General features: G+C 37.4%; 1 protein-coding gene across 1 annotated transcript in view; it reads right to left on the bottom strand.

The window, feature by feature from the left end:
• Window positions 1–233: 233 nt before the first annotated feature.
• TARBP1 (TAR (HIV-1) RNA binding protein 1) overlaps window positions 234–16,601 on the bottom strand; it is a 33,076-nt gene continuing 16,708 nt past the window's right edge. Inside the window, exons 15-30 of the mRNA XM_063124374.1 lie at window positions 16,134–16,324; window positions 15,453–15,702; window positions 15,174–15,362; window positions 13,706–13,905; window positions 13,510–13,581; window positions 12,917–13,037; window positions 11,502–11,612; window positions 10,057–10,206; window positions 9,501–9,587; window positions 7,936–8,132; window positions 5,394–5,475; window positions 3,468–3,639; window positions 2,999–3,190; window positions 2,418–2,542; window positions 1,669–1,805; window positions 234–579 (exon numbers count right to left, since the gene is read on the bottom strand). Of these exons, the coding sequence (XP_062980444.1) occupies window positions 414–579; window positions 1,669–1,805; window positions 2,418–2,542; window positions 2,999–3,190; window positions 3,468–3,639; window positions 5,394–5,475; window positions 7,936–8,132; window positions 9,501–9,587; window positions 10,057–10,206; window positions 11,502–11,612; window positions 12,917–13,037; window positions 13,510–13,581; window positions 13,706–13,905; window positions 15,174–15,362; window positions 15,453–15,702; window positions 16,134–16,324 (2,442 nt within the window). The 3' untranslated portion in view covers window positions 234–413. The remainder of the gene's footprint in view (window positions 580–1,668; window positions 1,806–2,417; window positions 2,543–2,998; window positions 3,191–3,467; window positions 3,640–5,393; window positions 5,476–7,935; window positions 8,133–9,500; window positions 9,588–10,056; window positions 10,207–11,501; window positions 11,613–12,916; window positions 13,038–13,509; window positions 13,582–13,705; window positions 13,906–15,173; window positions 15,363–15,452; window positions 15,703–16,133; window positions 16,325–16,601) is intronic.

Here is a 16,601-nt window from a genome sequence, read left to right as displayed (position 1 = left end):
CACCAACACATTCCTCATTCTTGGCCGCCTTGAGGCCCAGCATTGGGCAAAAGGCAGGATACAAATAAATATAATAATAATAATAATAATTCCTCAGCAGCTCTGTGTAGGGCTGCAGGGAGCACACACAGCATTTATAAGCAGCCACTATGCTGCAAACAGTCATTTGGAATCACCCTCAGAAGTGGTTGATTTTTCAGCAATATAGACAGTGTTAATTAGCTACAAAGAGATCGTACTGAAAGAACATTTATTATCAATAGTTTTAATACAGTTATGGTTTAAGGCATTTACATTGTTCTTACAAATGAAGGCATGCAGAATATAAAATGTATTCTTTTGTGTGGCATTTATAATTACTCTATGGATTTTATGGCGCCAGAAGAGCAACAGCTTCAACAAGAATTGTGCATCTATCTTTCTTTGTGTTCCTTGACGATCTGTTGCCTTGTATATTCCCAAATGAGCAAAGCTCCACTTACATGGACATTAAGTGATCGAATAACTCCTTGCTGCGGAATTTCTACACAAGTGTCCAACTGTTGAATCAGATTCGCAGGGATTCCCTCATGCTCATTTCTGATCAGAAAACAACAACACAAGGATGCATCACATTTAGCAGAGAGGGCCATGTTTCTGGGGCAGAAAATAGGTTTTGCATGCAAAAGGTCCCAGCTTCCATCACAGACATTTCCAAATGAAAGAATCTGGGTAACAGAAACCTGCCTGAGGCCTTGGATGGTACTACGTTATAAAGATTTTAGACTAGGAGATTGTAACCCTGTTCAGACGACATGCTAAGCCATAGTGGTGAAGCATTTTGAACTAAACATTATGGTTTAGCATGTCATGTGAACCATTCCTAACCATGGAGGCTACATAAACATAATTTAAACATGCTCACTAATCATTTGCTGCAAAGAAGTTAGCAGCCTAACCGTGGCTTAGCGTGTTGTCTGAACATGCCCTCAGTGGACAATTTAGATAGTCAACTGAAGCTAATGTATGGAGTAACAAGCCAGGGTGTCATTGTCTGACATCCACTTCAAAGAAGTGAAGAATAAGTAAGTGTAGAGGAACTTTTTAAAGTTGAAGGGGGAGAACAGCAAATATCTAGAACAAGTGAGTTCCACACTTGAAAGGCCACCACAGCAAAAGAACACTGGTGGGATTTCATCCCCAGTCAGCAGAGCAGTTGGGGCTTTCATGTGTTTTTATTCAACATCCGCCTCTAAAGCAGGGGTGGGCAACCTACAACACTCAGCTCAATTCCATGGAGATACGGGAAGTCCAGAGGAAGTGGAGAGAAGGAGGGGGAAAAGACAATACATAGGAAGTAATGGAACGAGGGGAGCAAAAAAGCCCTCCACAAGTGATCAGTTCAGACCTCTGGCAAGAGCAATCTGACCTTCTCCCAGCAACCTCCAGACACAGTTGGCAGAAAGAGAAAAAAAGAGTGGCCCCACCCACATTTGGCTCTGCCCTGGATTCTCCCTGAAATATTAACCCCAAAGGAAACTGGCCTTCGACAGAAAAAGATCACCCACTATTGCATTACAGTAAGAAACATCATAATAGATCAGATCATTTCTATTCATTTTCTTCAAATTGTCACTACTAAAAAAAAGTATGTGGAAAACACAGAGGAAGGAAGCTTTTTTCATTTACCCCAGCAACAACAGAGATTTCTCTGGGAAGTGATATTCTGTTAGATCGCAACTTTTAGCCGTTTGCTCCACACCTATTATAGTGTAGCCTTCAATTTTCTTCTGTTCCAAGTAATCAACAAGCTGAAATGGCTTCACCTGCACGTATAAAAAAAAGTGATACAGGTACAGATTTTTTTAAAAAAAGAATACAGTTTTCATTAATAAACTACCAAAGAGCGGTATCAGTCAGACCATGTCAGATCTAGATTAACCAAAAGGCTGTTATGTAGACTGATAAATTATTCTTGATTAGACAGATCATGCAGTTTCATTAGTTCAACCATATTCTCAATATAGACAAAAGAAAAGCCATACTGAATCAGGCTGGGGATCCATTTAGTCCTGCAACCATGCCTCCAGAAAGCTCACAAGCAGGGCTTGGAAGCATCAGCCTTCCTTTGCTCTCTCTTCCACCAAAGCCATTGAGACATATATTTAGAAACACACATTTTTAACTCTCCCATTGAAATAAAAGGGATGTAAAAATGCTTAACCTAGGCCAGATGAGACCCCTGGCTATTTAACCAGTCATAGAAAAGAGTTGTAAAGACAGCAATTAACACATAATAGCTTGACTTTAAGCTTAAACTTTGTAATGCCACCCAAACCTGTTGTTCATGCCAGTTCACAAAAACCAAAAGCAGACTCTTGAGTTCTGCATAGCAATTACATTACATTTACATATCTCATTAAAGCACTTTTACTCACCTCAATAAGGGAAAGCCATTGTTCAGCAGAAACACTGAGGTACTGAAATTGTTTGTCATTTATGTAATGAAGGCTGCCAACAATTAGAGCTGACACCCCAAATATTTCACATGTACGACACAAGCCTACAAAGAAGCAGAGCACTTTTAGCATGTGATCTATTCCATCAATTGAACGGGGCGTGTAGGTGCTGGAGAAGGAGATTAATAATGGGTCTGTGAATATGCACATCTAGGCTATACACAAACAGTAGAGCATCACTCACTAGTGCCTTTAAGATCTCGAAGTATGCACATCCTACAACACAGTCCTGCAAACAACTCATTACTACAAATAGCTATAATATAGTCAAGTACAGTAACTTATGGTATGAGCACAATTGGAAAAATAAAGGCAAATGAAAAGACACTCCCCTTTTATGCCGCAGCTTGATCATTAAAGTGCAAATACCTATTTCCCTTTGAAATCCTTAAAAACAATTCTAGGTTGAATACAAAAATGCATTTATTACTTTTTTAATATAAGCCATACAAAGTATTTTTTGTTCAAGTATGAGTAGTTTAAAGTGGGTAAGATCTTACCTCCCAAATTGGTGGGTTTATCAATAAGTGAAGCCACTACGATCAATTTACTGTTTGATTTACCAAGTTTAGTAGCCCGATCTTGAAATACAAGCTCAAGATCCAAATCAAGAGTCCGGTCTTTCCATGGGATAATTTTTTTTTGAACATCTGACCATTGTCTTTGGTTGCCTGACTCTGCTGAATTCAAACCTGAGAGAGATTGTTCAGTTATCTGAATATAACAAACGGTGTCCTGTGAATTCTAGTATTTTAGGACTTAAAATTATTTCAGGCAAATACACTCGTCATACTTATTTAAGAATTTGTGATCTTAAATACCACATATTCTAATAGATATTCCTAAATACCAGATATTCTATTAAATTTTAGAATAACTTTGTAATACACGTAGCTATTTAGCCAGCATAAGTTATCTAACAAAATTGTCTAAATCTCAGAAATGGATCAAAATATAAACTGCTTTTACCCATATCTTGCTGAGACCAGTCACTTGGTTTTAGATCAAGAAGTGTAGTTTGAGAATGGTAGCACGGAAATGTTGAGCTCAGTGGGACGTCTGTGAATGCTGTGAATTTAGAGAGAGAGATCCATTCCTCTTCAGCAATTTCTGAAAGGCGTGGCAGGGTGTAAAATATTGTCTGAAAAATAGTATTTTATAAAGTGAATTACCATGAAAAAATGCCAAAGCAAAGCATTTACAGTATATCCCATTTGTTCTAAGAGAAATAAGCACATGTTCAAACCTCTCCCATTGTGGTTTTCATCTGCTTAAATGCCGTTAACTTTAATTGGAAGTAGGCACATTTAACTTTCTCTAACTGCTTAATGACAATACATAAAATAAGGCATGTTCCAAGCAAATAGTCACTGGCGTGGATCCAATGTCACATGAGTGGAAGTCCACTTGAGCAATGGGACTTCCCCATCCTCTCCTTAGTACTGCAGCCCTCCCATGCACACCGCAAATCTTCTCCGAAGGGCCCCCCAGAGCAGAACAGGAGGGTGTGCAGGAGAGGGAAACATGTTCCACCAGCACACTACTACTGGATCCATTCCCATACTTTTCATTTTCCATAACACAGAATGTTTTCTCCTGTATTGTGTTCAGGGTTGTGTCCCAGGATACCTGAAAGAGCGCCTTCTCCCTTACCAACCTGCCCGGTCACTGAGGTCATCTGAGGGCCTGCTCCTGGTGGTTTCACATAGATCCATCCTCTGATTGGAATCCACCAGGGGAAGAGCCTTCAGTGTGGTTGCGCCCCTCCTGTGGAATTCCCTGCCTCTGGAGGTCAGGCAGGCACCAACCTTGTACTCCTTTCGGCGCCTCCTGAAAACATCTTTATTCCAAGAAGCCGTTCTTTAACATGCAGCCTTGGATTTCTGTTTTTGCTTCTTTTAAATTTTGTTTTAACTGTTTTATTCTGTTTTTATTTTCATTTTACCTTGTACACCGCTCCGAAATTTTTCAATGGGGAGCGGTATATGAATATTCTAAATAAATAAATAGGGTTCTGTGCACCCTGATATTCCACACAAGCACAGCATTCACTATCCTGAATATGGAGTTTCATTTTCTTATTTAAAGTAAGTTTTTAGCTCTTATGGATGCAGAGGAAGGCTTGAAAGCATGTAATACCTGATGAAATCTCAGGAAGTGGTCTTAGTGGATTTCCAAGGATCTATGAAGCAGGATTTAATGGATCCCAACAAACGCAGAATGCTGTAATCCTGTACTTGCTTACTTGGGGAATAAGTCTCATTAAATTCAGTGGGACTTATTTCTGTGTAAACATGTATAAGATTGCACTGCACATTATACAAAATAAGTGTGTATCAGGAAAAATAAAAAGGCTTTTGCAGAGAGATTGCTATTGTTGGCACAGAGTACACCTGCCCCTAATTAGGCCTGACTAGAAACAACATACCCTGGATTATGCCATGAAAATGTGACATGACATATGGTTAGATTTGAAAGGGATAGTAAAGCTTTAGCCCCCGGTCTGTAATAGCTACAAAATAATTTCAGCCCACATATTTTGGCTTTGTGGTGTTTCTTTGGATTTAACTCCATAAAATCATTATTTTTAATACAATGTTATCCCACCCATTTTCCCAATAAGCTCATCGAGGCCTAAACGGGTCTGTTCCAGTTTTTGCTCACAATAACCCTGTGAGATAGATTAGACTGTGAGTGACCCAATGGTGAGTTACATAACTGGGTGGGCATTTGAAGCCAGATCTTCCTGAAACATGCCTAGCAATTCATCATCACCTTGGCTCTCTCATTGGATGGATGGATAGATAAATATATAGAGAGATGGAAAAATAAGCTATCCTAAATCTATCTAATTCTAAATATTTAAAATTCTAAATATGCATATTCTGTACTTACCTCAAGACAGTAATCGTTAAGTGGATGAAAGTTTTCAAAGAAGAAGTGTTTTTGGATACGCTGCCAATTCTTTTTAGCATTCCTGCAGATTTTAAATATATTACTAAGATGCATGACAAGAAAAAACTTCTACAAGCCTCTACAAAGAAAGTTACCAAATGAGTGACTAACTCTTCTTTCTTTTGTGATTTATTTCAGTTCTCAAATACTAAAAGCAGAAGAGAAATTACTGTATTTCTTCATTTAAACATCTCTAAAAACGGGGTGCATCTTAGAATCGCGGGTGTGTCTTAGGGTTTTTTTTTCTGTTGGTGGTACTGAAATTAGTGTGCATCTTACAATCGATGGCACCTTACAAACAAAAAAATACGGTATGAAGAATTATATGAAATCACCCCAATTAAGGGATTTCTTACTGGTGCATAAGCACTAAGAGCTCCATATTAGTGTTTCAGTAAAAGGGCCTGATCTACACACACATTCCTTTCACATAAGGTTGGGTTCTCTCCACTGAATGAATAACGAAGCCCATCTGAGTGCACACAGATCTGTGAATTCTTCTGTATGGCTACCACCCAGTGAGCTATAACATTGACTACAAGCAGTATGCACCACAGTTCTACCATCTCCTCTCTGTGATATAACTCTGGAAGAAAATTATACTTTGCTGCTTACTTTTTAGTGGAATTCCAAAGTTTGAAGATTTAGCACTTGAAGTTGTGGCTGAACAAATACAGTGGTGGCTAAAATTGTGGACACTTTTTGAAATTTTCATATTTTGTAACTTTGCATGCTTATAGAAAATGTTGTTTCATGAAATTCAAATGTTTATATACCAATTGAAAGACCTGATTCACGTAATACAACAATCCTGCTTCTTTTCCTGGGTGTCCAATCAACTCTTTTCTTTGGTGCCATTGCTCTATTTATGATGTACATACATACACTTTTAATTTGAGAAATACTTCAAATATTCACACAATCTCCAATTGCGCTTCAGTTACAGAACAAACAGCAACTTGAAACATGATGTATCGCAGCTACTGTCATGTGATTGGTCCCCAGAACAAGGACTGTGATTGGCCAGTAGGGTTTGCAATTCCAATCCGCTTCTTCAATCAATCACACCTGTGTTTGTTTTTAGACTAAAGTAAGCATAACTTTTTTTGTACTGCAGATATTTGCATTCTGTTTTTTGTATTGAATTCAGCATTAAATTCTCTTTCGATTGATATATAAACATTTGAATTTCATGAAATAGAACATTTTTTATAAGCATGCAAAGTTGCAAAACATGAACATTTCAAAAAGTGTCCACAATTTCAGCCACCACTGTAACTGAATAATTTGGTCCATGGGTCTTATGAATGACACCAAATATGTTCAACAGTTTAAAAATATTTTTTAAAAGTTTAAACAGTTAAGACTGTTTAAAAAAATAATATGTAATTTTCCTTTAGGACTTACAAAAGAGAAAATAGCTAGAAGCACCTTTGGTATGTATGCATTACTGCTTGCAATCAGGCTAATTCACAGATCTATATATACTCAGATGGGCTTCTTTTGTTAAGAAATCAATTCCTCTACTATTAACATAGAAAAGAAAAGAGAAAGCTACAATCTAAACTTTGCTTTTTAGTACTATGCCTATAGACCTGCATGATTATCAAATATCTATTATCTTACATTTGAAATAAAAGAGGGAAACTATTACTATTACTATCAAATCACAGCAATGTTCTACATTTCATAGTCTGAGGCTGCATTCCTTTATATACAATGTTCTGTACAGCAGAATTTGAACAGAACTCTTCTACCTAAAAGAACTTTAATATAAAGCATTAAATATTTCTCAGAAAAATACAATTAAACGAGTAATTTACATTTTTAGATTTATAGCCTGCTCTAGTTCTAGGATTTCAAAACAAGTTAAAATGTAATACGATACAATATATTCAAGGGATGGAAACCTCTTCCCCAAAGCCCTTATAGTCCATGGCTGCAATTCTAAGCATAATTCTAAAATCCATATTAGTGTAGTATCTTACAGGGGCTGTGGAGAAAAACGCTGATGATGCTCTAAGCCATAATTTTACCCAACCCTCTCAAACCAATCTAACTTCACGATATCCCAAAAAAGGAACAAATTGCGACACTATTGGTTTTCTCCCTGTCACTCCATAACCCACCAGCACCTTCTAGCCCAGAATAAGAAGGAAGCAGATAAGCAATCTTTAAATAAGTGGAGTGTATCAGTTTATTAAAAAATGAAAGGCAGGTGGTCTGGCTTCCTCCATTCCATGGACCAAGTATGCTTTTGATGAAAAAGAAGTCTCCAAACAATTGTAGTAATTTCACTTTAACTGGCGCAGCTGAATTTGTCTTATTTTAAAATGTTCTAACTAGATCAGATATGTCACCACAGCTATAAAAATAATACAGTGCCCCTTGAGAAGATTAGATTCTCCATTTCAGAGGATCACTAGATTTATGACAATCAAAAAGGAAGAATGATATTTTAAAGAAGGTATGTACTACTAACCCTGTTCCATGCATGCTTTCCGCTTGGTTAAGGCTACATTCAATAACTGGTGTTAAAGCTTCAAAATCGTCCACACATGATGCTTTACACATTCCCCAAATTTTCTTAAGAGCAAATAAAGCATAAAGTCGAACACTGAAATTGTGATGGGAACACCACTTTAGGACAACAACTAGAGCTTTCTTCAAAGCTGGAGTCTAGAGGAGGAAAAGTATTTTTAGTTCATAATTCTGATACTCTGCACAGCAATATAAAAAGAATTTATCTTATCCCCAAATATGAAACATTTTATAATTGGCACTGAATGATCTGGAAGGTTAGTCATCACTGAATCTCTATCAACATTCAAACATGAGATAAACTCTTTAGCTCATAGTCCACATATAACTATGCTTCTCTACTGCAGTCTTTGACTCTGGACTATAATTTGCAATGTTAAAATCCAAAGTAAAATCCAAAGCTGTCTTAAAAAAAGGCTTTTCAAAAATAATTACTTTAATATTTTATTATTATTTAAGGCATTTTTATTCCGCCTTTCGATAATACTATTTTCAAAGTGGCTTACAAATTAAAAACAAAAACAAATGAAACACCCAAATGTTAAAATGATAGAAGTCAAAAATCATTAAAAGATCAATAGACTGAAACAGTCAACAAGTAAAAACAGCATAATATCCTGTTATTAAAAGTCCTGACAAATACAATGATTTTCACCTGGTGCCTGAAATTCAGAAGTAGAAGCCTAGAGCACAGACCTGCAGGAGGGGGCATATGTCTGAGTAATGGCAAAATATGTCATGCCAGGCTGCAGTGTAGCCAATTGCAATTCATGGGGTGAAATGGTGAGTAAGGGGGAGGGGGCCTAACAGATACATATAAAATTAAGCATGGTGTGGAGAAAGTGGATAGAGAGAAATCTGTCTCTCATTGAATACTAGAACCCAGGATCATCCAATTAAATTAAATGGTGAGAGATTCAGGGCAAAGTCTTTTTTTATCACACAGCACACAAGTACACTATAGAATTTGTTACCACAAGTTGTGGTGATGGCCATAATCTTAGATGCTTTTTAAAGGGAGATTAGACAAATTCATGGGGGGGAGGGCTTTAAATGGCTCCTACTCATGATCATTATATGCTGTCTCCAGGATCAGGGGCACCTATCTGAATACCAGTTACTGGGAAACAATGGGAGAGGGTATTGCCTCTATATCTTGCTTGTGGACTTCTCATACACATGGACTGCAGTGGGAATGCTGGATTAGTCAGGTCAGGGGTGGGCAACTTGTGGCCCTCGATGTTTTGACCTACAACTCCCATCATTCTTCACTATTGGCTATGCTAGGACAGAAGGAAGTTGTAAGCTAAAACATCTGGAGGGCCACAAGTTGTCCATCCTGACATAGGCCTTACATTTGATGCAACAGAATTCTTCTTATGTTTTTACGTTTGAGTGGTCTTAAAAGGCAGAACCACTTACAGCACACTGGATGTTACTAGGATGTAACAGATTCTTATTTTTAATTCTCTACACTCAATTTCTCAGTTTCAACCAAGTACTTACTTTTTCAGATGTATTTTGGAGAATTATGTCAAAATGTGACAGCACTGCTAAAAATGTGCAAATGCTAGTTTTAAGCTGGTCTTCACCCTGAAAAATAAGCCATGTTAGAATCAAGATCTTTCAATCCATATAGTTACTTATATTTAGTTGTGATTTTCAGATATGCACCTAGCAACACCCATTCATTTCTCTAAAATACTGCTACTTTATTACTATAGATATGTCTTAGTGCGTTGTGTGAACCATGACTTAGTGTGTCGTGTGAACCAATCCTAACCATGGTGGCTACATAATCACGGTTTAAACATACTCACTAACCATTTGCTGCAAAAGGGTTAGCAGCCTAACCATGGCTTAGTGTGTTGTCTGAAAAGGCCCAATATGTACAAGGAGCACATGTTATCTAAAGGAATCTATATAAGCGAAAGAATACAGTTGCATTACTTGAGCACACAATAAAAACAATTATCTTGAGTGCAATTTTTGTAAATAAAAATGTATTATATTTGTATTTGAATAATTCACAACTGAACATTTAAAATACTTAGTAACTCACATAGTTAAAGCAATCCCAAAATTTTGGAAGAAAATGAGGGAACCTGTGGAGGATCAAGATGATATTCCATTCTATTAAATACTTTATGGATGCTTGATTATTGCTATGTCCAGCCTGTAGAATCCTGTCAACAATTCTTGTTAAAATATCCTAAATAAAATATGAGGTATCATATTAATTGTACTTTGCAAACTTTCTTCAAACACAGACACTCTTTCATCCTCAGATTCACAAAAAAGTCAAGCAGTTTCTTTTCTAATAAGTATTTGAATCCATTGCAGCAGAAGAACACTATCCTTTCCAAATAATCTAGTATAGGATTTCTGACCTAAATGTAAATTTTCCTCTATATACAATTTCATACTTATCCTATGCATAAGAGAGTAACATATCAGAAGTAAGTCTAGTGTAATAGCTTGTGTTAGGTTTCTACAAGCGTGACACAGGTTCAAATCTGCTCAGCAAAAGTTTGTTCTTTATTAGCTAGCTCTCAACCTTATCTGGAACAGAAAGACCCAGTTCACACATCATGGCAGCAATTCCTGGATTTTTAAAAAATAATTGTGCTCCTAATTAACATTCCAGGAATGCCCAATTCCTGGGTTAATTAAAAACAAAAAATGCTCATCCCTACATTTAAACAACAGAAATTGCTACTGTGATGTGCCAACTGGGTCAGAGTCGTTGGTAAGGCAGAATTAAAACTTAAAATTACAGCAAAATATTGCAGTATATTCACAACCCCGAAGAAAAGTATTCCTGTTCACAGCTGGACAGCCTGGAATATGAATGTTGTAGTGTTGCTCAGAATTCTCGAGGGGAGGGGGCAGTGGGAATAAAGGACACCCTCTGGAATGACACTGGGCAGAATCCAATGGGTAGCTCATATTCCCGCCAATTCCCTTCCACTCTTCCAATTTCCTTCACAAGCAATGGGTCCTACTGGTTCTGTTGTGCAACTAGGACACACCACTTATGCAAGGTAAATTTAGCGCTTCCTAAAAGAAGCCCCGAAGCAAACAGAAATGCTTGTTTCTGGAAGAAGGCAGGTTGGCAGAGCTTCCTTATGTGAGCTCCGCCGACCCGCCTCCTTCCAGAAACTACCGTTTCCGCTTGTTTGGGGTTGCCCCTAAATTGATGTTGCACTAAATCAACATTGCGCAAGCAGTGGGGGCTGCTTACACAATGAAATTGGCAGGGTGTAAGCGCATCATTGGATTCTGCTCCTTATGTACTACTTCATACCTAGGGTGTCCCCCAAATATGTAGAAGTCAATGGATAGCCCCACTTTGTTTCTGAAATTATTGGCACTCAATCACCCGCTATTAGAAGGAATGATAAGATGCAAAGAACTCTTACATACTTATGTCACTACGTACCCATTTTATAACCAGCAAATCTGTTTTAGTAATAAACTTCCCTTTCAAAAGTAATAAGACAGTACCTCATGAAGTTTTGGAAACATCACTAGCAATGTCTGCCAGAGTCGATTTTTAATTCGGTGTTGTAAGGAGTTCACATGATAGCGAATTTTTGATTTGGACATGAATTCAGCCTGCAGGGAATATAAACACTGATGCTGAATATTTTGGTATATACGGTTGTTTGAGTTTTGGCTAGCAACAATTTATACCCCACTTTTCTCCTCCAAAATGGAGACATCAATCAATTAAAACACCCACGCCTTCCATTTTACTATCATGTGGCTGAAATAGTACGCAAACTTTCCTTCAAGAAATAATGGTCACGTAAGTTTACACTTCAAATTTCTGAAGTTGTGAAAAAAACCTTTTTTGAAACATAAGCAGAATTTGGCTGTGTGTAAGTGAACAATATGCAATACTTACAAAGCAATCGTAAGCCCCAGAACCATGGCTAGAGGGGGTTAGGACAGGGCTGAGGTGTCTTTGCCCCTGGGAGAGGGGGTATAGCTACCACAGTGGCTATAGAAAGTTTCACAGGTGTAGATCTACCACTGTGGATGTTTCCACTGCTGGCATTTCCACTGCTGGCAGGCCCCCAAATAGGGTGTTCTGGGGGCAGATTGGGACAGAGGTGGATCAGGTCCTTCGCCTATTTTTCTCTCATTGAAAGCAAAGGGAGGGAATTTTTGAACATTTACTAACTTATAAAATTGTACCATTTTGCAAATTTATGGAATTTACAGAGCAATCCTGTATATTTTTACTCAGAGGTAAGACCCCACTCTGTTTAATAGAACAAAGTAAGTACACACAGACCTGGTTTGCACCTAACAACAGTGCATCAGTTTAAAAACCAATGAATTGTTGGGAGACACTTGGGCATGTTGTGTCTTTTGCTTTATCGCACAACCACAATTGGCTCCTTTATAGGTTGCACAGAATGAGGTGCACTTGGGCTGCTGGGTTGTTTAGCCCCTCAACAACCCAGCGGTTTGGGTTCAAGCATCCACAACCTACAAAGAAGCAGATTGTGGGTTGTACATTAAAGGAGAAGAGATGGGCATCACCTACTCATACACAACAACCCATTGGGTTTAAAACCGAAGGGTTGTCATTAGATGCAAACAGCCCCATAATCTTTTGAAAGGGACACGTGAAAAGGTCAACCACAAGAGAGGAGGCCAGGTCAAAAAGTACAAGGTACTTGCTTTTAAAATTTTATAGCTTTATGAACTGCAATTACAGAAAAGCATGCAAAGAAATACAGGGCATAGTCCTCTGTTGTATTCAGAACAGGCTTGCAACAGACAAGAGGGTGGCACTAACATCAATTTAGGACCATATTTGAACATCAGGAGTCCACAAGACAATAAAGAGGCGTAGAGGCCTTCTGTCATCCTATAGTATTCACGAAGCACCATAAATAGATCCTTACTTTATCAAGTAGTTTCATGACAAACTCTTCTATAAACTTCTTGTGCAGCGTATCTGATTCATCTAGCAAGCAGAGAAATTTGATGGCACAAACTCTCACATAATGGTCATCTCTTTTCGTACTGTAATACATTATAGTACTCATATATGAGAATTAGATATCACAATGTTTTCTGTAATGCTCTAGCATTTAAGATTTAGGCTGCAATTCCATATACACTCATATGAGTGCGAGTCCCATTGAACTCAATGGGGCTTGATTCTGAGGAAATATGCATAGTGTTGCACTGTAAGGCATTCTATCATGCAAGAGTTGTGCTTTTTCTAGAATTAAGATAAGGCAAATACATTACAAAGACAGCTGTGAATCAGGTTATTTCACAGGTTATTTCGTTACAGAAGGGAAAACAGTTCATTTCATAAGTGATGTATTTTTAAATACATAATGTAGGCATAGATTTAATAAACTAGAACATTTATGAACAGAATGTTTACAAAGAAGTATTGGGGAGGAAGTGATGCAAAACTCAATGCTATGAAAGATGCAGATACAAATAATATTAACTACTACAAACCAAGTGACTAAATACTGACCTTTCTGTGACAACATTTGCTGCACATTCTTCTCCAAGATTTTCTACAAAAGCACACACCTCCTGAATGAGTCTTGATATTAATTTGTATTTAAGAGGTAAAAAAAAATAAAAAATTAAAGGTTTTTAATCCAGCCCACATAAATCCACAGCAAATATTGACCATATACAACACAAAAGAGTTTTTAATTTCTTACCTCTGATCACGCCTAAACACAGTTCCAAACAAACACGCCTCTACAAGAAGTTCACTGTAATTGCCAGCATTTGAAAAGGCATTTTCAACACCACTTGCGTCATCAGAAGTAGGAAATATCCAAGACTGACAGCAATAACTCAACAACATATTAAAGACTCCAGTCCTTGCAGAGGACATTTCAATCATCTGAAACATGATCTAAGGGAGGGGGAAAGAATCATTCACTTCCAAAAAGACACTCAGGGTTGTATCCACCACTGATGGAACAGATTCCTCTTATTTATGTTTTTAATTTATTAAACAAAATAATATTTCTCTAGGCACTGTACAGTATCTCCACTACCACCCAATTCTCCTTTCTGCCCTCCTCCACCTCCAAAACCTGCTCTGAGCACTGGGTGACCCCCTGGAGCAGATTTTGGGAGAGTGCAGGGAGAGGCAGGGTGAAGGGGAGGAAGGAGAAGTCCTCTTGCATGAGTGGAAGCTTGCTTCTACAGCATGGGGTGTTGCCCACATATACACCCTTTTAGCATCAATTTAAAATGCACAAGCCTTGTTTCAATGGGGGTATCTGGGTCCTTCTAAAATACCAGGTTATCATAAAAGGTTCAAATTTTGCATATCACTGTTTAAGTAACATTTTCCTCCTACATTCTCATGTGTTTTAAGAAGTTTAATATACCTTATTTAATCTAGAGCTAAAGTAAGCAAAATACATACATAGTTTATCAATTCTTAATTTACTGTGATGGGCATAGAAAATCTTGCTTCAACTTTCAAAAAGGACTACAGAAAAAGGAATTCCTAGCGGCCATTCCTACACAAAAATCTGACTGGAATTTTATTTTTAATGTGAAAAAAATTATACTCTATCTTCACAGGTTGAACAAAAATCAAGAACCTCCCTTACCATATACCTATTTCATGTAGATAAAAAAAAGCTCACAAAATCTCAGTTCAAGGAAACAGTGATTTTAATCATAGACATAAACTAGTTCTGATTACCATATCTTGATTTATTGAGCCAAGATATGCAAGGAGCCCCCTGCTTGCACTTAAAACCTTCACACAGGCCGCATTTAATCCAGGAAACCTCTAATTAACTAAATCTGGAGGATAGTTGAGTTAGTCTACTGCAGAAAAAACAACAAACAGTCTTGTGGCACCTTATAAACTAACAAATTTATTCTGGCATAATTTGTTAGCCCTTAAGGTGCCACAATACTCTTTGTTGTTTTAATTAACCGCAGTTTCCCATTTTGTCCAAACTGACAAACTATGTTTTCCAGGTTCAGAACAACCATGCTTTAATATGCCTAGTTCCCAGTAACTTAGAGGCTTCTTTGTTTAATCACATCTCAGAAGGGGCTGCATGAGTGGGCAAAAGACTTATGCAATATGGTCATATGAATGCATCCACTAAAATAAAGACTTGCAGAAAGGACCAGTGGTTTCAAACATTTCACCTCTTTTATCTTTGTGTAAGTTTGGCTCTTGTTCTTTGCTGCAGCAGCAAGGACTTCAGGATCAAACACAAACTGAACAAAAGCTTTTAAATTAGGCCAAAATATCAGTTGTGTGTTGCTAAGAGAAAATATAATTTTCCATGCTAGATCAAAAGTCTCTATGCACAGAGATTCAGAAGATTCCAGAAGCTTAAAAAAAGAAGAAATAGTATTTAGTTTTTGAGGGGAGAAAAATACAAAATTACTTAATAAAACCATGTATTGCTTTAAACCATTTACCTTGGAAATGAGTGTTTTCATGCAATGAAACACAGGTAAAACATGGTCAGAAGGAAGAATCATTATTGCTTCGAGTGCAGATTGTAAAATTATTGCGCACTTCTGAACAGGCAAAAATTGTTCCAGATTTTTATCCTTAGAAATGTTTTGATAATTGTTGAGAATAAAATGAAGACAAACCCACTGATCATGTATAAAACGTGCTACAATTTTCCCCCATCCTTGATGTGATGCTTGCTCCTCAAGGGAACTGTAAAAGTTAAAAAGTACTTTCAGTCCATCACAAAGACTGTGATTTCTTTACACAGAGAAGGTGACTGTACCAAAGGGGGGGGGGGGGGGAGAACCAGACTACATAATGTCTAATTATAAATCAAGACCTATTAAATTTAAGTAGACACAGACTGCTACATTAGTAACAGCACAACTCTACAGACATTTACTGGAAAACACTTGCAAATAAGTGTACTTATAATGACAGGATTAATTAAGCCCGAAAATAATTAACTACTAGGAAATGAGAAAATAAGAGAACACCAGGAACTGGAAAAGCAGGATGAAGAAGCCTCTAACATATTCTGCATTTTTTATTGAAGATAGGACTAAAAAACAGTAGAAATGATAGAATATTATAGTAGTTCAATACAACTAAAGATCAAGCAAAGGAATTAACATATATACCTATTTGTTTCCATACTGCAAGGCTTCTTTAATACATGGTTAAGTTTTGCACAGGAAATAGCTGTTTTTAGGGTATCAAGAGCTGGCAGAGAATCAAGCTGAAGTTCTGGCTTCTGATCAATAATTTCACAAACCACACTTAGGGATGCCATGCTCACTACCTTCTGAATCTGTTCCCCAAGTTTTACTTCCTGAAAGTGAAGATATAAAGGTAATTTCCATGTGTAAAACCTATTACAAGGTTCTCTAATAAAGTATTAAAATATCAAAATTAAACAAAAACGTTTCTACCAAATTGATTACGGTGGATATAGATGAAAAGGTCTGTTATGCATATTGGGTTGGATCCAGGCTTAGTCATACTTGGAGGAGACCTACTGAAATCAATGACAAGTTAATCATAACTTAACTCAAAAGTCCAACTGAATTCAATGCGCCTACTCCAAGTATGGCAAGTCTGGATCCAAC

The sequence above is a fragment of the Elgaria multicarinata genome, chromosome 4 (genome assembly GCF_023053635.1).
Source record: "Elgaria multicarinata webbii isolate HBS135686 ecotype San Diego chromosome 4, rElgMul1.1.pri, whole genome shotgun sequence".
NCBI classification, from domain to species: domain Eukaryota; kingdom Metazoa; phylum Chordata; class Lepidosauria; order Squamata; family Anguidae; genus Elgaria; species Elgaria multicarinata.
The sequence above is the reverse complement of the archived record's forward strand: the minus strand, read 5'-3'. Positions and strand labels throughout refer to the sequence as shown.